This window comes from Wolffia australiana, chromosome 17 (assembly GCF_029677425.1).
Source record: "Wolffia australiana isolate 7733 chromosome 17, ASM2967742v1".
NCBI lineage: Eukaryota > Viridiplantae > Streptophyta > Magnoliopsida > Alismatales > Araceae > Wolffia > Wolffia australiana.
The window spans coordinates 8,460,465-8,476,522 of record NC_135851.1 but is presented as its reverse complement, the minus strand read 5'-3'; the positions used below and the strand labels follow the sequence as shown (position 1 = coordinate 8,476,522).

The 16,058-nt window shown below is 43.0% G+C and overlaps 1 protein-coding gene across 1 annotated transcript; it reads left to right on the top strand.

Moving 5' to 3' along the window:
• The first annotated feature begins 1,107 nt into the window (after positions 1-1,107).
• Positions 1,108-7,217, top strand: LOC144714199 (serine/threonine-protein kinase AtPK2/AtPK19-like). Its single transcript, XM_078588903.1, has 7 exons — positions 1,108-1,218; positions 2,530-3,423; positions 3,497-3,579; positions 3,660-3,780; positions 3,863-4,036; positions 4,623-4,730; positions 5,338-7,217. Exons 2-7 carry the CDS (start codon positions 2,782-2,784, stop codon positions 5,638-5,640), a joined length of 1,431 nt encoding a protein of 476 aa, XP_078445029.1. The 5' UTR covers positions 1,108-1,218; positions 2,530-2,781; the 3' UTR covers positions 5,641-7,217.
• The last annotated feature ends 8,841 nt before the right edge of the window (positions 7,218-16,058 follow it).

Here is a 16,058-nt window from a genome sequence, read left to right as displayed (position 1 = left end):
AAGAGACGTGTAGATGGATTAGATAGAGAGATAGAGATAAATATATATACAAACATTTATAGATAGAGATGGAGATGGAGATGGAGAGATCTAACATTGGAATACACTTTATTCCTCAAGAAACCTCAAATTGATAGGTAAAGTCACACTAAAACACCATGGTCCATCATGCCATCCGCCATCTCTCTCTCTATCTCTATCTCTATCTCTATCTCTACATCTATATATTTATCTATCTCTCCTCTCTCTGCAGAAAACGAAGAAGACTATTTAATACAATTCGAAGCACAGTATACTCGATAAGAAACCAAATATTTTAATTATTATAGAAGTCAAACCCCCGTCAAAATTCGGCGGGAAGGAAAGCGACCGTTATCTCCATCTCTATCTTCCACGTGTCTCCTTCTGAAGCCTTCGATCTCGACGACGCGGTCTCTCGACCGTTGATTTTATTTTTTAAATTCTGGTCCCAGCGCTTCGCTGTAGATCGGCCATTTTAACAAAAGAAAGACAATTCGGATATTGCTGCGACTTTTGGGATAATTAGGGGTTTTATCTTAATATTGCCTGTCACTGTCCTCGAAGGCTCGAACCATCAGCAATATGAATTGATTACACTATTGTTAATATGATGAAAGTAAAGGGTAGAATGGTCATTTAGTGAGAGAGAGAGAGTAGGGTAGAGAGATGGATAGATAGAGACAGAAATGGAGCGAGAGAAAGATACATAGAGAGGAATATAGTGAGAGCAGGGGATAGAGAGATGGATAAATATAGTGATAGATATATAGAGAGAGAGATGGATAGGCAAGGATGATTTGGAGTTTCTTTTTATTTCTATCTCTCTCTCCTATACCCTTCAAATTATCCTACCTATCCATCTCTCTCTCTCTCTAGATAAGGATAGAATATGCGTCACCGGCATCGTCATCGTCATCCAAGCGAGGGCAGTTACACATTTGCAAATACGATGAAAATGCAAGGGTAGAAAGGTCATTTCGATTGCGTGAGGTGCCACCCTAACAGATCGCATATTCCTTGTGGCGGGAGGTTTCGCGGCCACGATTTGACAGATTACCGACCAATGGGAGAGTGACACGTGTCGTCCCGAGGCTGTTTTAAAGATCGAGAGAGGCGGGCAGTTGAAATTCAGATCGAGAGATCGACCAGGCGAGTTCTTCAGCCCTGACCACGAATCCCCCCCGAGAACGGGAAAAGGTAAGCCTGCGAGATCAGATCTTCCTTTTTTTTTGTTTTTGATTTAGTCAAGGCGCCGGGGAACTTGCAGTGGAGTCGGATTGTTGGGAATTTTCTCGGGTTTTTTCTGTTTTTATTGATGAATTCTGTTGGTTTTTGGGGGCGGAGAGTTCGGTTGATGTTCGTTGTCCTTGCTTTTTGATTGATTTGGTAATCTGAGAGTTTTTGAGTCCGCTTCCCCAATTTCTTGTCGTCTCCTTGTTGTCTGTGCGTATTGACACGATATCTTATTTTTCTCATTATTTTGTTGATAATTCGGTTGTTTTTTGGGGCGGAGAGTTCGGTTGCTGTCGTTGTCCTTGATTTTTGATTGATTTGGTAATCTGGGAGTTTTTTACTCCGTTTCCCCTATTCGCTTGTTCTTCCTGTTTTATGCGCGTCTTCACACGATACCTTATCGTCTTATAGTTTCTCGTAGCTTTTTTTCCAATGTTCTATTGATGTATTCGGTTGTTTTTTTGGGGGCCCGGAGATTTCGGTTGTTGTTCGTCGTCTTTGCTTTTTTAATTGATTTGGTTGTCTGGGATTTTCTGACTTGATTTTCCTAATTAGGATCTTCTTGGGGTCTCCGCCTCTTCACACAATACCTTATCGTCTTGTTTTTTTCATGTACCTTAGTTTTCCATTGTTTTGTTGATGAATTTGGTTGTTTTTTGGGGGGCGGAGTGTTCGGTTGCTGTTCGTTTACCTTGCATTCTAATCAATTTGGTAATTTGGGATCTTTTCAGTGGATTTCTCAGTTAGGGTCTCCTTAGTGTTTGCGCTTCTTCAAACCCCACCCTCTCGTCTTATTCTTTCAATGTACCTTCTTTTTGGTTTCTCCCCGTTGTGTAATTTTTAGGGGCAATTTGTGGTGTTAGAACTATTACTTTGTGGGCAAGAATTGTCGTCCCATCGATTACTTTCATAATTATGTAACGAAAATGTGTTTCCTCAATAGATGATTTCCTCCGTTACCTTATTTCTCGGGTTAAATTTTCTGACCTTGGTTTCTTGAAACAGTCAGTTTCTGAGTCATGAATTCAAAAAAAGGACCATTGTGTCCGTTACTTCTCAAATACAAATACAAGTTTATCGAAATTCTGTTATTTTATCAAGGAGAATTGGCTTCCCTTGATTCCTCTTGTGAATTAATTTCGTAATATTGTATGAAATGCGTGTGTTTTTTTCTTATGATCGCCATTTCTTGATAATTTATTTCACCTTTTTTCATTTCCTCTGCTGTCATATTTCTTGCGTTAAATTTCCTGACCTTCGGTTTCCCTGAAACAGTCTGTTGCTACTTCATGAATCCAAAAACTGCCGCTGTATCTGCCGTTTCCTGTAAATCGGGAAACAAGGACAACTTGTTCTGGACTTTGGTCTGCCTTCATCCCGGCTTTTTGGGGGCACTGGTCCACTACGTAAACTTCCAGCTTTTCAAGGCCATTATCAGGAGTCCAGTTGGAGGAATTCAGCCATAGCCTTTGCAGAGTCTCTTCCCAGTGATTCCAATTTCACCATCTCTCTCCAGCATTGAAAAAGATGGTTTCTTCTCAAATCTCCAGATTATCTCAGACTTATTGCCCAGGAGCTCTGAACAAGCAGTTGCTCCTCCCACTCCAGCTTCCTGATGTCGTCCAGTCGGATCTTGTCGAGTTCGACTTCTCAGACGTTTTTGGGCCTACCCCTCAACAAAACCCAGTTGAAGCTCACTCGGTGAATTCACTGCCTTTGTCTAGTTTAAAAGCATCAGTTTACGACGACCCAGAAGTCATTCACAATAGATCTCACTCCTTGGTGGGTCCCTCTTCTTGTGTGAACCAAGTGCTCAACCTCGCTAAGCTCACCATAGATGAATCCGACGACTCGGCCGAGTCGGATTTGGACTCGGAGAAAAGTTCAAGTGAGTTTGCCGAGGAAGTATTGGGAGATGGAGTTGTTAGACCCGAGAAAGCCGGAGGTGTGGGCCTTGAGGACTTTGAAGTTTTGAAGCTCGTTGGACAAGGCGCATTTGGAAAGGTTTTCCAGGTGAGAAAGAAGGGCACCTCGGAAATATATGCAATGAAGGTTATGAGGAAGGATAAGATCATGGAGAAGAACCATGTTGAGTACATGAAAGCGGAGAGAGACATCCTGACTAAGGTTGACCATCCTTTTATCGTTCAACTCCGGTACTCCTTCCAGGTACGTGATGCTTAATTTATCAATTTCATGGAGTGGATCTTATTCGGGAAATAACATTTTAATCAAAATGCAGACTAAGTATAGGCTCTACCTCGTGCTCGACTTCATCAACGGCGGGCACCTCTTCTTTCAGCTTTATCGTCACGTGATGTTCAGGTAGGACGGAGATCATGATTTCTCATCAGTAAGCTTCTATGTAAAATATTAAAATTCTGATTATTATGTTTTTATTTTAGTGAGGATCTGGCACGGATCTATGCGGCGGAGATCATCTCTGCGGTTTCACATCTTCATGCAAATGGGATCATGCACAGAGACCTCAAGCCTGAGAACATCCTCCTCGACGCTGATGGCCATGTAAATAAATTTTATTAATTTAATTATTTGTTTCTGCTGCTTTTTATCTCTATTGCTGTTAAATGGTTTTATTTTTTGCCAGGCGATGCTGACAGACTTTGGGCTGGCGAAGCAATTCGAGGAGAACACAAGATCAAACTCGCTCTGCGGGACAGTCGAGTACATGGCTCCGGAAATCATCCTGGGGAAGGGCCATGATAAGGCGGCAGACTGGTGGAGCGTGGGGGTCTTGTTGTTCGAGATGCTCACTGGAAAGGTTGGTTCTCTTGCCTGGGATGATCCATAGACTAAAAGATAGGAGAATTATATGGATAAATGAGTAGCCAGAATGATGACAGAGTGATTGATAGATCGATAGATCGATAGATGGTATAGTGACATACCGACAGATAAATAAATAGGAAGTTGGAGGAGAAAGAGTATGAATACAGAAGAAGAGATGGATAGAAGCAAGGAAAGGTTAGTCCTGTTGCCTGAAGATGATTGATGGATTGACAGCTAAGAGGATTTTGGACTGATGGATGATATAGGGAGACAGATTAAAAGATGGGGGGATCACAGATTGATCGGTAGATAGAGTTAGGTGGATGATAGAATAACAAATGAGATAATTATATAGGAAGAGATCAACGATAGATAAATGGGTATGTAGGATGATGTCAAGTGATGGATAGATAGATACATGGTATATAGAAAATTATAAGAGAGTTATCACAAATTAGAGAATTATAGATGGAGAGAGAGAGAGAGAGAAAGATAAAAAGATATGCATACAGATTAGAACAACAAACGAATGCATCCAAGATAAAAAGACTTATTTTTTCTTTTTTTTTTCTTGGCAGCCTCCGTTCTGCGGGGGGAATAGGGAGAAAATTCAGCAGAAGATCATAAAGGAGAAGATGAAGTTGCCGGGGTATCTCTCCAGCGACGCTCACGCATTGCTCAAAGGGGTAACTAGTCTTGCACCTATAGATCCTGGACGCGGACGGGACGGTTTTTTCGTCCCCGGACGAAAAAATAGTCCTCTCCGGGAGCAAAGACGAATTCTGGGACGAAAATTCATCCTGGGGACCACCGGACGGGACAGTTTTCGTGGGACGAAAAAATCGCCCGTCCGGAGCTCTCTGGACGACAGACGGACGAATCTGGACGGAAAACCGCCGGATTCACATCCGACGGTTGAGATGTTGCCACGTGGCCTGGCGAGGACAATTTATAAAATATTATAATATATTATGTATTTTTTCGTCCGGGACAAATTTCGGGACGAAAATTCATCCCGGGAGGACTGGACGGGACGAAAAATTGTCACGAGATTATTGGACGGGACGATTTTTTGTCCGCAGACAAAAAACCGTCCCGTCCTTCGTCCTTACGCTAACATGGGACGTAAGACGGGACGAATTTCGTCCCGAACCGTCCACGTCCTGTCCCGTCCGCGTCCCTGCACTATACTTGCACCCTCTCTCTCTCTCTCTCTCTCTCTCTCTCTCTCTCTTCCTTGTCTGTTTAAAAAGGAACAAAAGAGTTGAAAAAGAAGGTGGTGGTGGGGTGCAGCTGCTGCAGAAGGAGCCGGAGAGAAGGCTGGGAAGCGGGGCGGGGGGGAGCGGGGAGATTAAGACGCAGCGGTGGTTCAGGGGGGTGAACTGGAAGCGGGTGGAGGCGAGGGAGATGGCGCCGGGGTTCAGGCCCAGCGTGTCGGGCAGGCTCTGCGTGGCCAACTTCGACGAGCGGTGGACGACGGCCCCCCTGGCCGACTCCCCCGTGGCCAGCCCGGTGGCGGGTTCTTGCACCTTCTCTGGGTTCACCTATGTCCGCCCCGCCTCCCTCCTCTACCGTCCTCCCCCACCATCCCACTAGCCTCTCTCTCTCTCTCTACCACTCTCTCTCTCCCTCTCTCTCTCTCTACCACTCTCTCTCTCTCTCTCCCTCTCTCAGGAATCAACAGCCTATCACCCTCTTACTCTCTCTCTCTCTCTCTCTCTCTCTCTTCTCTGAGAAACCAAAAGCCCAACACCCTCTCTCTCTCTCTCTCTCAAACCAACAACCCACCACCACTCTCTCTCTCTCTCCTCTCTCAGGAACCAACAGCCCATCAACCTCTTACTCTATATCTCTCTCTCTCTCTATTCTCTGAGAAACCAAAAGCCCAACACCCTCTCTCTCTCTCTCTGTCTCTCGTTTCTCTCTCTTTCTCTCTCCTCTTTCAGGAACCAACAGCCAATCAACCTCTTATTCTCTCTCTCTCTCTCCCCACTCTGAGAAACCAACAACCTCATAACCCTCTCTCTCTCTTCTCTCTAAGAAACCAACAGCCCATCACCCTCTCCCTCTCTCTCCTCTCTCAGAAACCAACAGCCCATCTCTCTCTCTCTCTCTCTCCTCTCTCAGAAACCAACAACCCAACACCCTCTCTCTCCGCTCTCAGAAACCAACAACCCAACACCCTCTCTCTCTCTCTCTCTCTCTCTCTCTCTCTCCTCTCTGAGAAACCAAAAGCCCACCACCCTCTCTCTCTCTCTCTCTCTCTCCTCTCTGAGAAACCAAAAGCCCACCACCCTCTCTCTCTCTCTCTATCTCTCCTCTCTGAGAAACCAAAAGCCCACCACCCTCTCTCTCTCTCTCTCTCTCCTCTCTGAGAAACCAACAGCCCGCCACCCTCTCTCTCTCTCTCTCTCTCCTCTCAGAGGAACCAAAAGCCCACCACCCTCTCTCTCTCTCTCTATCTCTCCTCTCAGAGAAACCAAAAGCCCACCACCCTCTCTCTCTCTCTATCTCTCCTCTCTGAGAAACCAAAAGCCCACCACCCTCTCTTTCTCTCTCTCCTCTCTAAGGGAAGCAACAGCCCAACACCCTCTCCCTCTCTCTCCTCTCTCAGGAACCAACAACCCATCACCCCCCCTCTCTCTCTCTCTCTCTCTCTCTCTCTTTCCTCTACCAGAAACCAACAGCCCATCACCCTCTTTCTCTCTCTTCTCTCTAAGGAACCAACAGCCCACCACCCTCTTTTTTTTTTTTTTCCTCTCTCTCTCTCTCTCTCTCTCTCTGCCCTCTTTCTCCTCTATGCTTCTCTCTCTTTCTTCCTCTGCCTCCCTCTCTTCACTGCTCATATCTTATCTCTCTCTCTCTCTCTCTCTTTGTATACTTCTCTCTATAGCTCTTCATGCATCTACCTACTTTTTTGTTCAATCCTTCTCTCCCCCCTCTCCCTGTCTCTCTCTCCTGTGCATCTTCTATTTACCTATCTCTCTCTCATTCTGATTTTCTGGGCATACCATGGTTGTGCTTGTTGTTTGAGACCCTCCAATATGGCTCTCTTCAGTACTTTTCTCTCTCCAAGATTTCCAGACACTAGAATGTTGTTTGATCATGGTGGTGCAAACTTTGGGAGAATTCATGGACAAAATGACGGTGTTGGTGGTGATTTCAATTGTGGATGAATGAGATGCCCATTAAAACTTATTGATGACGACTGGACGATGAATTTGGATGATACATGCAAAAGAAATGATTGAAAATACTAGTTGAAGATAGAAGCAAATTGAACATTATTTACCACATTGTAAGTGTTATTGAAATCATTTCTCTCTCAAACTCTACGTCTCTGTCCCTCTCCATTTCTCTGTATCTTTCTCTCTCCTGATATGTCTCTCTCCATCTCTCCCAATTTCTCTTTCTATATATATCCATGTTCCCTTTCTCTCTCTCTCTCTCTCCTTATATATCTCTTTCTGTCTCTCTTTTGAAATGTCTACATTGCTCTAGCTCTTTCTGTCTATCGCCCTATACTATTAACTCTTAATGACTGTCGATCTCCCTTTATTTCCCTCTATCCTCTATCTTTAAGTCCCTATTTATTTCTTCCATAATGCCTATTTCTATTTAAATATATCTCCTCTCTATCCCTGTCTCTTTATGTCTTCGTCTATCCATCTTTCTATATTTATCTCTCTCTGGCTCTAATATATATATATATATCTTTACCTGTTTCTTCTTCATAATTGTCCTACGCGTATCTTTTTGTTTCCATCTATTTCACCATCTATCTATACACCATATCTATTCTATCTCTAGATATCTCTCTTTTTCTCGCTCAATATGTGTCTCTATTCCTGTTATATAGAATTTTGTTTCTATCTCTCTAACTCTTTGTATATCACCCTATATGTATCTCTATTTATTCTTTCCCTATCTCTCTGTCTCTAGGTCTCTTTAAGGATATTAGATTTCATTAACAAAAACAGAAACCAATGGTATAAACAAGTAAGCAATAGAAATAATCCAAAAGTTATAATTAAATGTTTATGAGGGCATAAGTCAGGCATTCATGGGACCCAAATTTAGATATGCTGTCGTGACAAACCTATAGTATGTTCAAAGTAGTGAAACATTGGAACAAAGAATAATTGCAAATCAATGGGTACTATGTGATCAAGAGGCAATATCCTCTCTAGTCATATTCTGAGCTTATATCTACTGGGTATTCTTCAGGGTCTTTTTCCAAATTTTTTTGGACATCAACATTGTCCACCATGAAGCAAGAATAGCAGAAAGACACATATATGGTCATCGACATCGTTGAACTTAATCTCTTTGAGATGAGTTGGAGATCATGGGCCAGGCTGGAGAAAGATCTTAAGAAACATAAAAAATCTAAGATAAATGCTTTTTAATTTTTTTGTGGCTTGAATCATTCCATACAACAAATGGTTAAAAATATATCAACACTTTTGAAATATTTATATGATATGGATATTTCAAGTTATATTTGGGATATTTTCTCTACCATATAATACGCAATAAGAAGAATAACTATTATTTTCTCCAGGAAGATATCCTAGTTTGTAAGAATAAATCAGAGAAATAAAAATCATCCATCACCACAAAAAATGGATACTATAGGAAATGATTTCTCAGTCAATGACATTGAAGGGTTTCTTCATGGTCATGAAATATTAAAGTATAATGACATTAAAGCTGACCTGAAATTGATGAGATAAACCTTGGTAATGCAATCTCAAATTTCAATTCTACTACGAACTTTTGAATTTCGAAAATTTATTCCACAAGCTCAATTTCAAAAAAAAATTGGAATTTGGTCCTATAGCAGTGAAGGAAATGCACATTCCGAATTAAGGAGGATGTAGGGAAATAACACCCTGTGACAAGGAATATGAATACATCAATGTTCAGCATAAATATTTACTACCTGAAAGTAAAGAGATATAAGAAACAACAACCATAGTTTTACTTAACAAAATTTGGAATATGAATACATAATTGTCCTAATCATCATCCTTAAGGAGGATTGGCCTACTTATACTTAATGACTGAAAGCCAAGATTTCAAGGTTATGAAAAATTTAATGCTATACATACTGAGCCTTGACCTCTTACATGTGTGATACTGACTCATCCAATTGGAAAAAAAGTGCTCATATGGGAAACATATCTCAAAAAAAAGAGATGAACTACTGTGAAATTGGTGCAGGATTTCTAAAAGGTAGATGTGTTCATCTATTTCCATCTGTTCAACGGGATTCCATCCCTGCAACGGGAATCACTCAAGTATGTTTTGTGTCAATGCTGTCTTGAGCCTCAAACTCCAATCATGCCTAGTGTTGTATAGAGTAAGAACCATGAAATCTATCTATTAGACAGTATATATTTGGTGTTCATTCCCTTGTAATTGTGTTTTCATTATCTTATCAAGCACGCATCTAGTATAATTAAATTAAATATATAATATTATGGAATATGACATAACCAATGACCATTTCAATAAATAATTTCAATATGGCTACAGTGATGAAGCCTTAATATGATAAAGAAAGATCATGAAATTCACAAGCTTCATCTTAAAAATCCATAGCAAGTGACACCTTATGAACATTTTTGGAAGTACTCAAGAGGTTACCCTTCATTGTGAATTGTCAGAAAGAGGCAGCCAAAGGGAGCAGAGAGAGAGCAAACTGGGAGGAATGGAGGAAGAGGAGAAGGGAGGAAGAGCTCCAGCCTCAGGCGGCGCTTTTTGGAACAAAAGAAAGGAGAAAATGTCATTCACTAAAGCGGCTAGGGTTTGGGGCCCCTTTAAAGGGGCCCCTTTACAATCTCCCACGTGGGAAGATTTTAAGTGACCTCCCACGTGGGAGGTTCTTTAAAATAAGGTCCCACGTGGGACAGTCCTGCGCTCAGAATAAAACAGAGAAAGAGAGGGAGAAAGAGAGAGAAAGAGGGGGAGGCCTCTTGGTGGGCCACTTATAGGCTTGTGGCCCACCTACACTTAGGCCGTAGAGAGAGACAGAGAAAGAAAAAGAGAGAAAGAGATAATGGTTGCTGGGCTCGGTCCAACACCCCGCATAAGCTAGGTGTGGATGTTGACCATGCCGAGCTTGGACACCAGCAACTGGAATCTGGGACCCGGCAGCGGCTTGGTGAAGATGTCCGCCTTCTGGTCTGCAGAAGGAATGAAGACTGGTCTGATGATCCCGCGCTCAATGTTCTCTGCCAGATAATGTCGATTCAAGGCCATATGCTTGGTTCTGTCATGCTGAACAGGATTTTTCGCAATGGCCAGAGCAGACTGGTTATCACAATGTAGTACGATTCCACCACCGTCGTACAAACCAATATCTTCCAGGAGGTGTTTCAGCCATCGGCATTCTGAGACGCCCCGTTTAAGAGCTCGTAACTCTGCCTCTGCACTTGACAGAGAGATTTCTTTCTGCTTTTTTCTCCTCCATGTGATCAAACTACCGCCTAGGAATGTGCAGTAGCCTGATGTGGATCGACTGTCGACAACAGACCCCGCCCAGTCAGAATCCGTATAAGCCTCCAGAGATAAGCCTCCGTCACGTGCAAAGAAGTGTCCCTGCCCCACTGTAAATTTCAGATAGGCAAGTATGCGATACGCCGCTCGTAGGTGAACTTCATGGGGCTCGCTCATGAACTGACTTAGCAGGCTGACAGCATACGATATATCTGGTCTGGTATGATTGAGGTAAATTAACTTCCCAATTAGTCTTTGGTATGATGTTCTATCAACTGCTGCCCCCCCATCAGCCTTTCCAATCTTCACATTTGCATCAAGAGGGGTTGAAAATGGCTTGCACCCCAATTGCCCTGTCTCCTGAAGGAGATCAAGAATGTATTTGTGCTGACTGAGCATGATGCCTTCTTTTGAGTATGCCACCTCTATTCCCAAGAAATACCTCAACTGCCCAAGATCTTTCATATCAAATTGTTTGGATAAGGATGCCACCAGCTGACCAACTTCTTCACGGTCCCCTCCGGTAATCAATATATCGTCCACATATACTAACAAAAGAGTTACTTTACTAGTCGAGCCTCCTTTTATAAACAGTGCATGATCTCCTCTCGCCTGGCGGTAGTTCAATTCGACCATCGCCTTAGTAAACCGTCCAAACCATGCCCTGGGGGACTGTTTCAGTCCGTCTGATGCCTTCTTGAGTCGACAAACTTGATTTGGACTATTGGTCAGCAAATATCCGGGAGGCTGCATATAGACTTCTTCTTCCCGCTCCCCGTGAAGGAAAGCATTCTTCACATCGAGTTGGAGAATTTTCCAATCACACTTGGCTGCGAGCGCAATCAATACTCTCACCGTGTCAAATTTGGCCACTGGGGCAAATGTTTCATTATAGTCTATGCCTTCCGTTTGGGTATACCCTTTAGCAACCAATCTGGCCTTGAGCCGCTCTAATGTTTGATCGGATGAAAACTTCGGGGTGAATACCCAGCGACACCCAACTGCTTTCTTGCCTTTGGGCAATGGCACGATCTCCCATGTTTCATTTTTCATGAGGGCACTCATCTCTTCATCCATAGCTGCTTTCCATCCAGGATCTTGAAGGGCCTCCTCCACCTTATTTGGAACTCGAAATCTCCCAATTGAGACAGAAAACTCTTATATGGCTCACTAAATCGCCCATACTTAACATCTTGACTGATAGGATACATAGCCCGCACTGCATGTTCGTACTCCCTTCGAAGTGCTATCGGCCAACTAAGATCATCATCCGCTGGTTGACCGGGAACAATATCATCTGATTTTTCTTCACTTTCTGCTGATGCTTCACTCACCTGCTCATCTTCTACCACAGGCTGGTCCACTTGGCCGTCTTCTTTTGACTGTACTTTGGTGACCTCATCAGCTGATGGAGATTCAGGTGGATCATCTTGGATCGATGGCATTAGTGGGACCGGAGTGGCCATGACTGTGTCCCTGTGACGAAGGAACTCAAAAAACGGAATACTGTCATCTGAGGAGGCACTTGGAGGTGAATTTTCTGCCTGAAAGTAAAATTCGGACTCATTGAACACGACATCGGCAGAGACATAGAATTTCTGAGATGGTGGGTGATAAAATCTATACCCCTTCTGTGTGCTAGAGTAACCAACAAACACGCACCGAAGTCCCCTTGGATCTAGTTTTCCCATATTCTGATGGATGAAACTCACACACCCAAATACACGAGCAGGAAGTCCCGAGAAGAGTCGCACCTTGGGAAAGAACTTTTTAAGCAAATTTAAAGGGCTTTCATAACCAATCACCCGCATAGGAATTCGGTTTATCAGATGAGCTGCTGTCAGGACAGCCTCTCCCCAATATCTCTTTGGAAGATTACCTTGAAACAATAGCGTCCTGGCTGTCGCAAGTGTATACCCTGCGCCTCTCTGCCAGCCCATTTTGCTGGGGTGTATTCACGCGACGTTTCGTGAACAATTCCCACATCTGAGAAGTAGGATCTAACTTCAGAATTCTGAAATTCTGACCCATTATCTGATCTGAGCCGCTTAATCCGCTTCCCGAACTGATTTTCAATCATCTTGCAGAATTCGACAATTACCCTTGGAGCCTCCCCTTTAGACTTCAATAAGTATAACCACATCACTCTTGTGTGATCATCAACAAAAATAATGAAGTAACGGCACCCCGTCATACTTTCCACTGGACACGGTCCCCACAAGTCACTATGGACACAATCGAATGGCGAAAGAAAACGATCATCCATTAACTTAAACGTACTTCTCCGAAGTTTTGCCATATGGCATGCTTCACAAAATAAGTTCTTAACAAAAATTCCTCGAAACAATGAGGGAAAACAAGTCTTAAGGAGATCGAACGGAGGATGACCCATCTGCTGGTGGAGACGGATCACTTTCTCCTGCTTCAAGCTTGTCCTCCGGGACAGCATGCATTGTCCGGTTCCACCATCCAAGAGGAGCAAGCCGCCTTCCCTTCTAAAGGATAAAATCCTCTTCCCGGAGTCCTTGTCACATAAAAAACACCCGTCACGATCTAAAGTAAACCTCCATCCATAGTCATCAACAATTTTCTGAATGGATATCAAATTAGCTCTCAGGTTTTCAACATGGAGAACATCTTTAAGCTCGCCAAGTGGATGAAGCAAAACACTTCCAACCCCTTTGACCGCCAATAATCCTCCTCCGGCTGTCTGAACTTTATGAGATATGGCAGTGGATGAATAATGATTGAAAAACGACTTATCGGGAGACATATGATCTGTGGCCCCCGTATCCACGATCCAACTATTTGGAGAGGATGTACCTGATTGAGCGAGGGCAGTAGAACTGAGTTTCTCCTGCACCTCCTCAACTCCGGACTGATAACAGTGGGGCCAGATTGTTGTGGTTGCGGCTGCTACAAGAGCCTTCTTTCCCAATTTTGATTCTTCCAGGCAAGTTTCCAGCAAGTTTCCTTCGTATGACGACGCTTCTACAGTAGTTGCAGAAAAGAGAGTCTCGATTGTCTTCCCGCCGCCACCTCGCTGAGCTCGATGGGGTTGGTCGGGCAGTGCCACCCCCGGAGGATTCGTCCGACCCTCAGGACGCTTTGTAAGTAGGGCAGCCGAATTCTGGCCTGTGAGTCTGACGAGACAGCCAGTCTGCTCTCAGCTTGTAGGATGGCGCCAATGGCTTCCTCTAGGACGCAGCTTCTCTCGATGCAAGAGTTGACTCCTCACCGATTCGAAGACCGGTTAAGTCCCATGAGGAACGTGAAAATGCGCTGCTTCAGGATGTATTGCCGCTCTATTGACTGTGGATTCTGTACTGGCCATAAGTAGTCAATTTCTCTCCAAATTGCCTTCAGCCGGAGGAGTATTGACGGATATTCTCCCCGCCTTGACGCGCCATCGATTCCTGCACTTTCAACTCGTAGATTCTCCAATCATTTGACTGCTCAGACGTGTACTTCTGGATTTCATCCCATAGCTCCTTCACTGTTGTACAATAGAGAAAGTCCCTCCTCATTTCAGCGTCATTGATCTCAGCATCCATTGCAAAATAAGAGACTCCTCTGCTTTCCATCGCTTGTAATCTGGATCTGCAGGAGTTCTGGGTTCATCAGTGAGATGATCCCCCAGAAATAATCCATAAACTGTCAAAGTCACCATCTTTGACCATTCAAACATGTTTCCCCCATCAAACTTTACTTCTTCAGGGGGAAACACAATTGTTCCTCTTCCAACCTCTGAGTTTTGGGATGTAACCAGCCCACTGACTTCTCCTATCCTTGCCTCAGAGTTTTCTTGGACCACCCCTGGGAGTCTTTGACTTGAACTCGCCTCTTCAAAGCTTGCCATGTCTGAGGAGGTGGTAGAAAGGTTGTACTCGAAGGCAGGTGGTAGGGACAGGCCAAGAAAACACACTTCTGGATTTGCTGCTCCAGCAAAACTTCTCTGCTATCCTTGGTCGATGAAGCCCTAGGCTTTACTGCTCTGATACCATGTCAGAAAGAGGCAGCCAAAGGGAGCAGAGAGAGAGCAAACTGGGAGGAATGGAGGAAGAGGAGAAGGGAGGAAGAGCTCCAGCCTCAGGCGGCGCTTTTTGGAACAAAAGAAAGGAGAAAATGTCATTCACTAAAGCGGCTAGGGTTTGGGGCCCCTTTAAAGGGGCCCCTTTACAATCTCCCACGTGGGAAGATTTTAAGTGACCTCCCACGTGGGAGGTTCTTTAAAATAAGGTCCCACGTGGGACAGTCCTGCGCTCAGAATAAAACAGAGAAAGAGAGGGAGAAAGAGAGAGAAAGAGGGGGAGGCCTCTTGGTGGGCCACTTATAGGCTTGTGGCCCACCTACACTTAGGCCGTAGAGAGAGACAGAGAAAGAAAAAAGAGAGAAAGAGTTAATGGTTGCTGGGCTCGGTCCAACATGAATATCTTCTACATGGAAGTTTTCACTACCTTCAAGTTGAGGATATCCACTTCTGACTTAATGACATAATGTCCAATTAACTAACCTGAAGGCCTCATGGTCGGGCATATTCCCAAAAAAAACTTAGATGTGGATAAAAAATGAACAAAATCTTGAGCTCTCTTGAACCTTATACTGCAAAATGAACTTGTCAAGACGTTTAAGCATAATATTGTTCATTATATCACCATTTTGATTTACAATGAGCTCTCGCTTCATAACTTCTTCCTGGGAAATTAAAGCACATATTACATCGCATTGATCATGGAACTATAGAGGTTGCTTCGAGCAATATAACTGATCAAACAAAAATGAAGCATTAGATCCTACATATTTTAAGGTTATTTTGGCATCATTTCACTTATTATCTTTGTTTTGATGTGAATTCTCATTTCATGGCCATTTGGTTAAAAAAATACTTTTAATATAATCTTTTCATAAGGTAACCTGAAACAGGCAATTCAGGTGAGTTTTTGAACTCCGTAAGGTAGATTACTTGGTCATCTCATTTGGATACTTGAATGTGATTGAAATAAAATTTGGACATGGTTTTCTATTTATTTTCATAGATTAATTATATTCATGCATCTTTTCAAACACCTACTGTGCATTTGGAATGTTCCCCAATTTACCGTATTTTCTCTCGATTATGCCTCATAAAAATACTAAAAAATACTGATTAAATATTGTACCTACAGAAGTCATTTTATTATTATAATCTAACTAATAGTCATATAATATTATAAATATTTACCTCTTAGGTGTTCTTACTTATCCTAACCATCCTCTCTTATCCTCACCATCTCTATCATATTAAATAAACTCTTCTAAAGTTAGATGAAATGTATTCTCTCCTTATCTCCTTTACTCTTAAAACTCATTAGATACAAACACTTCTGTACTTCACTAAGCTATATAGAATAAGATAATACCTTTATTATTATCATTATAACCATTATCCTCAAATCTCTCAGCTATCCTTCTTATTGTACCTTACTAAAATGAATACTCTTATTAGCTTACTCCCGACATAATCATCCTTC

Bases quoted from the DNA above. Each gene is read 5' to 3' on its own strand.
- LOC144714199 (XM_078588903.1), top strand. From the start codon at position 2,782: ATGGTTTCTTCTCAAATCTCCAGATTATCTCAGACTTATTGCCCAGGA. The intron at 3,781-3,862 runs GTAAATAAATTT...ATTTTTTGCCAG, and splicing joins TCCTCGACGCTGATGGCCAT to GCGATGCTGACAGACTTTGG. The intron at 4,731-5,337 runs GTAACTAGTCTT...GGTGGGGTGCAG, and splicing joins CTCACGCATTGCTCAAAGGG to CTGCTGCAGAAGGAGCCGGA.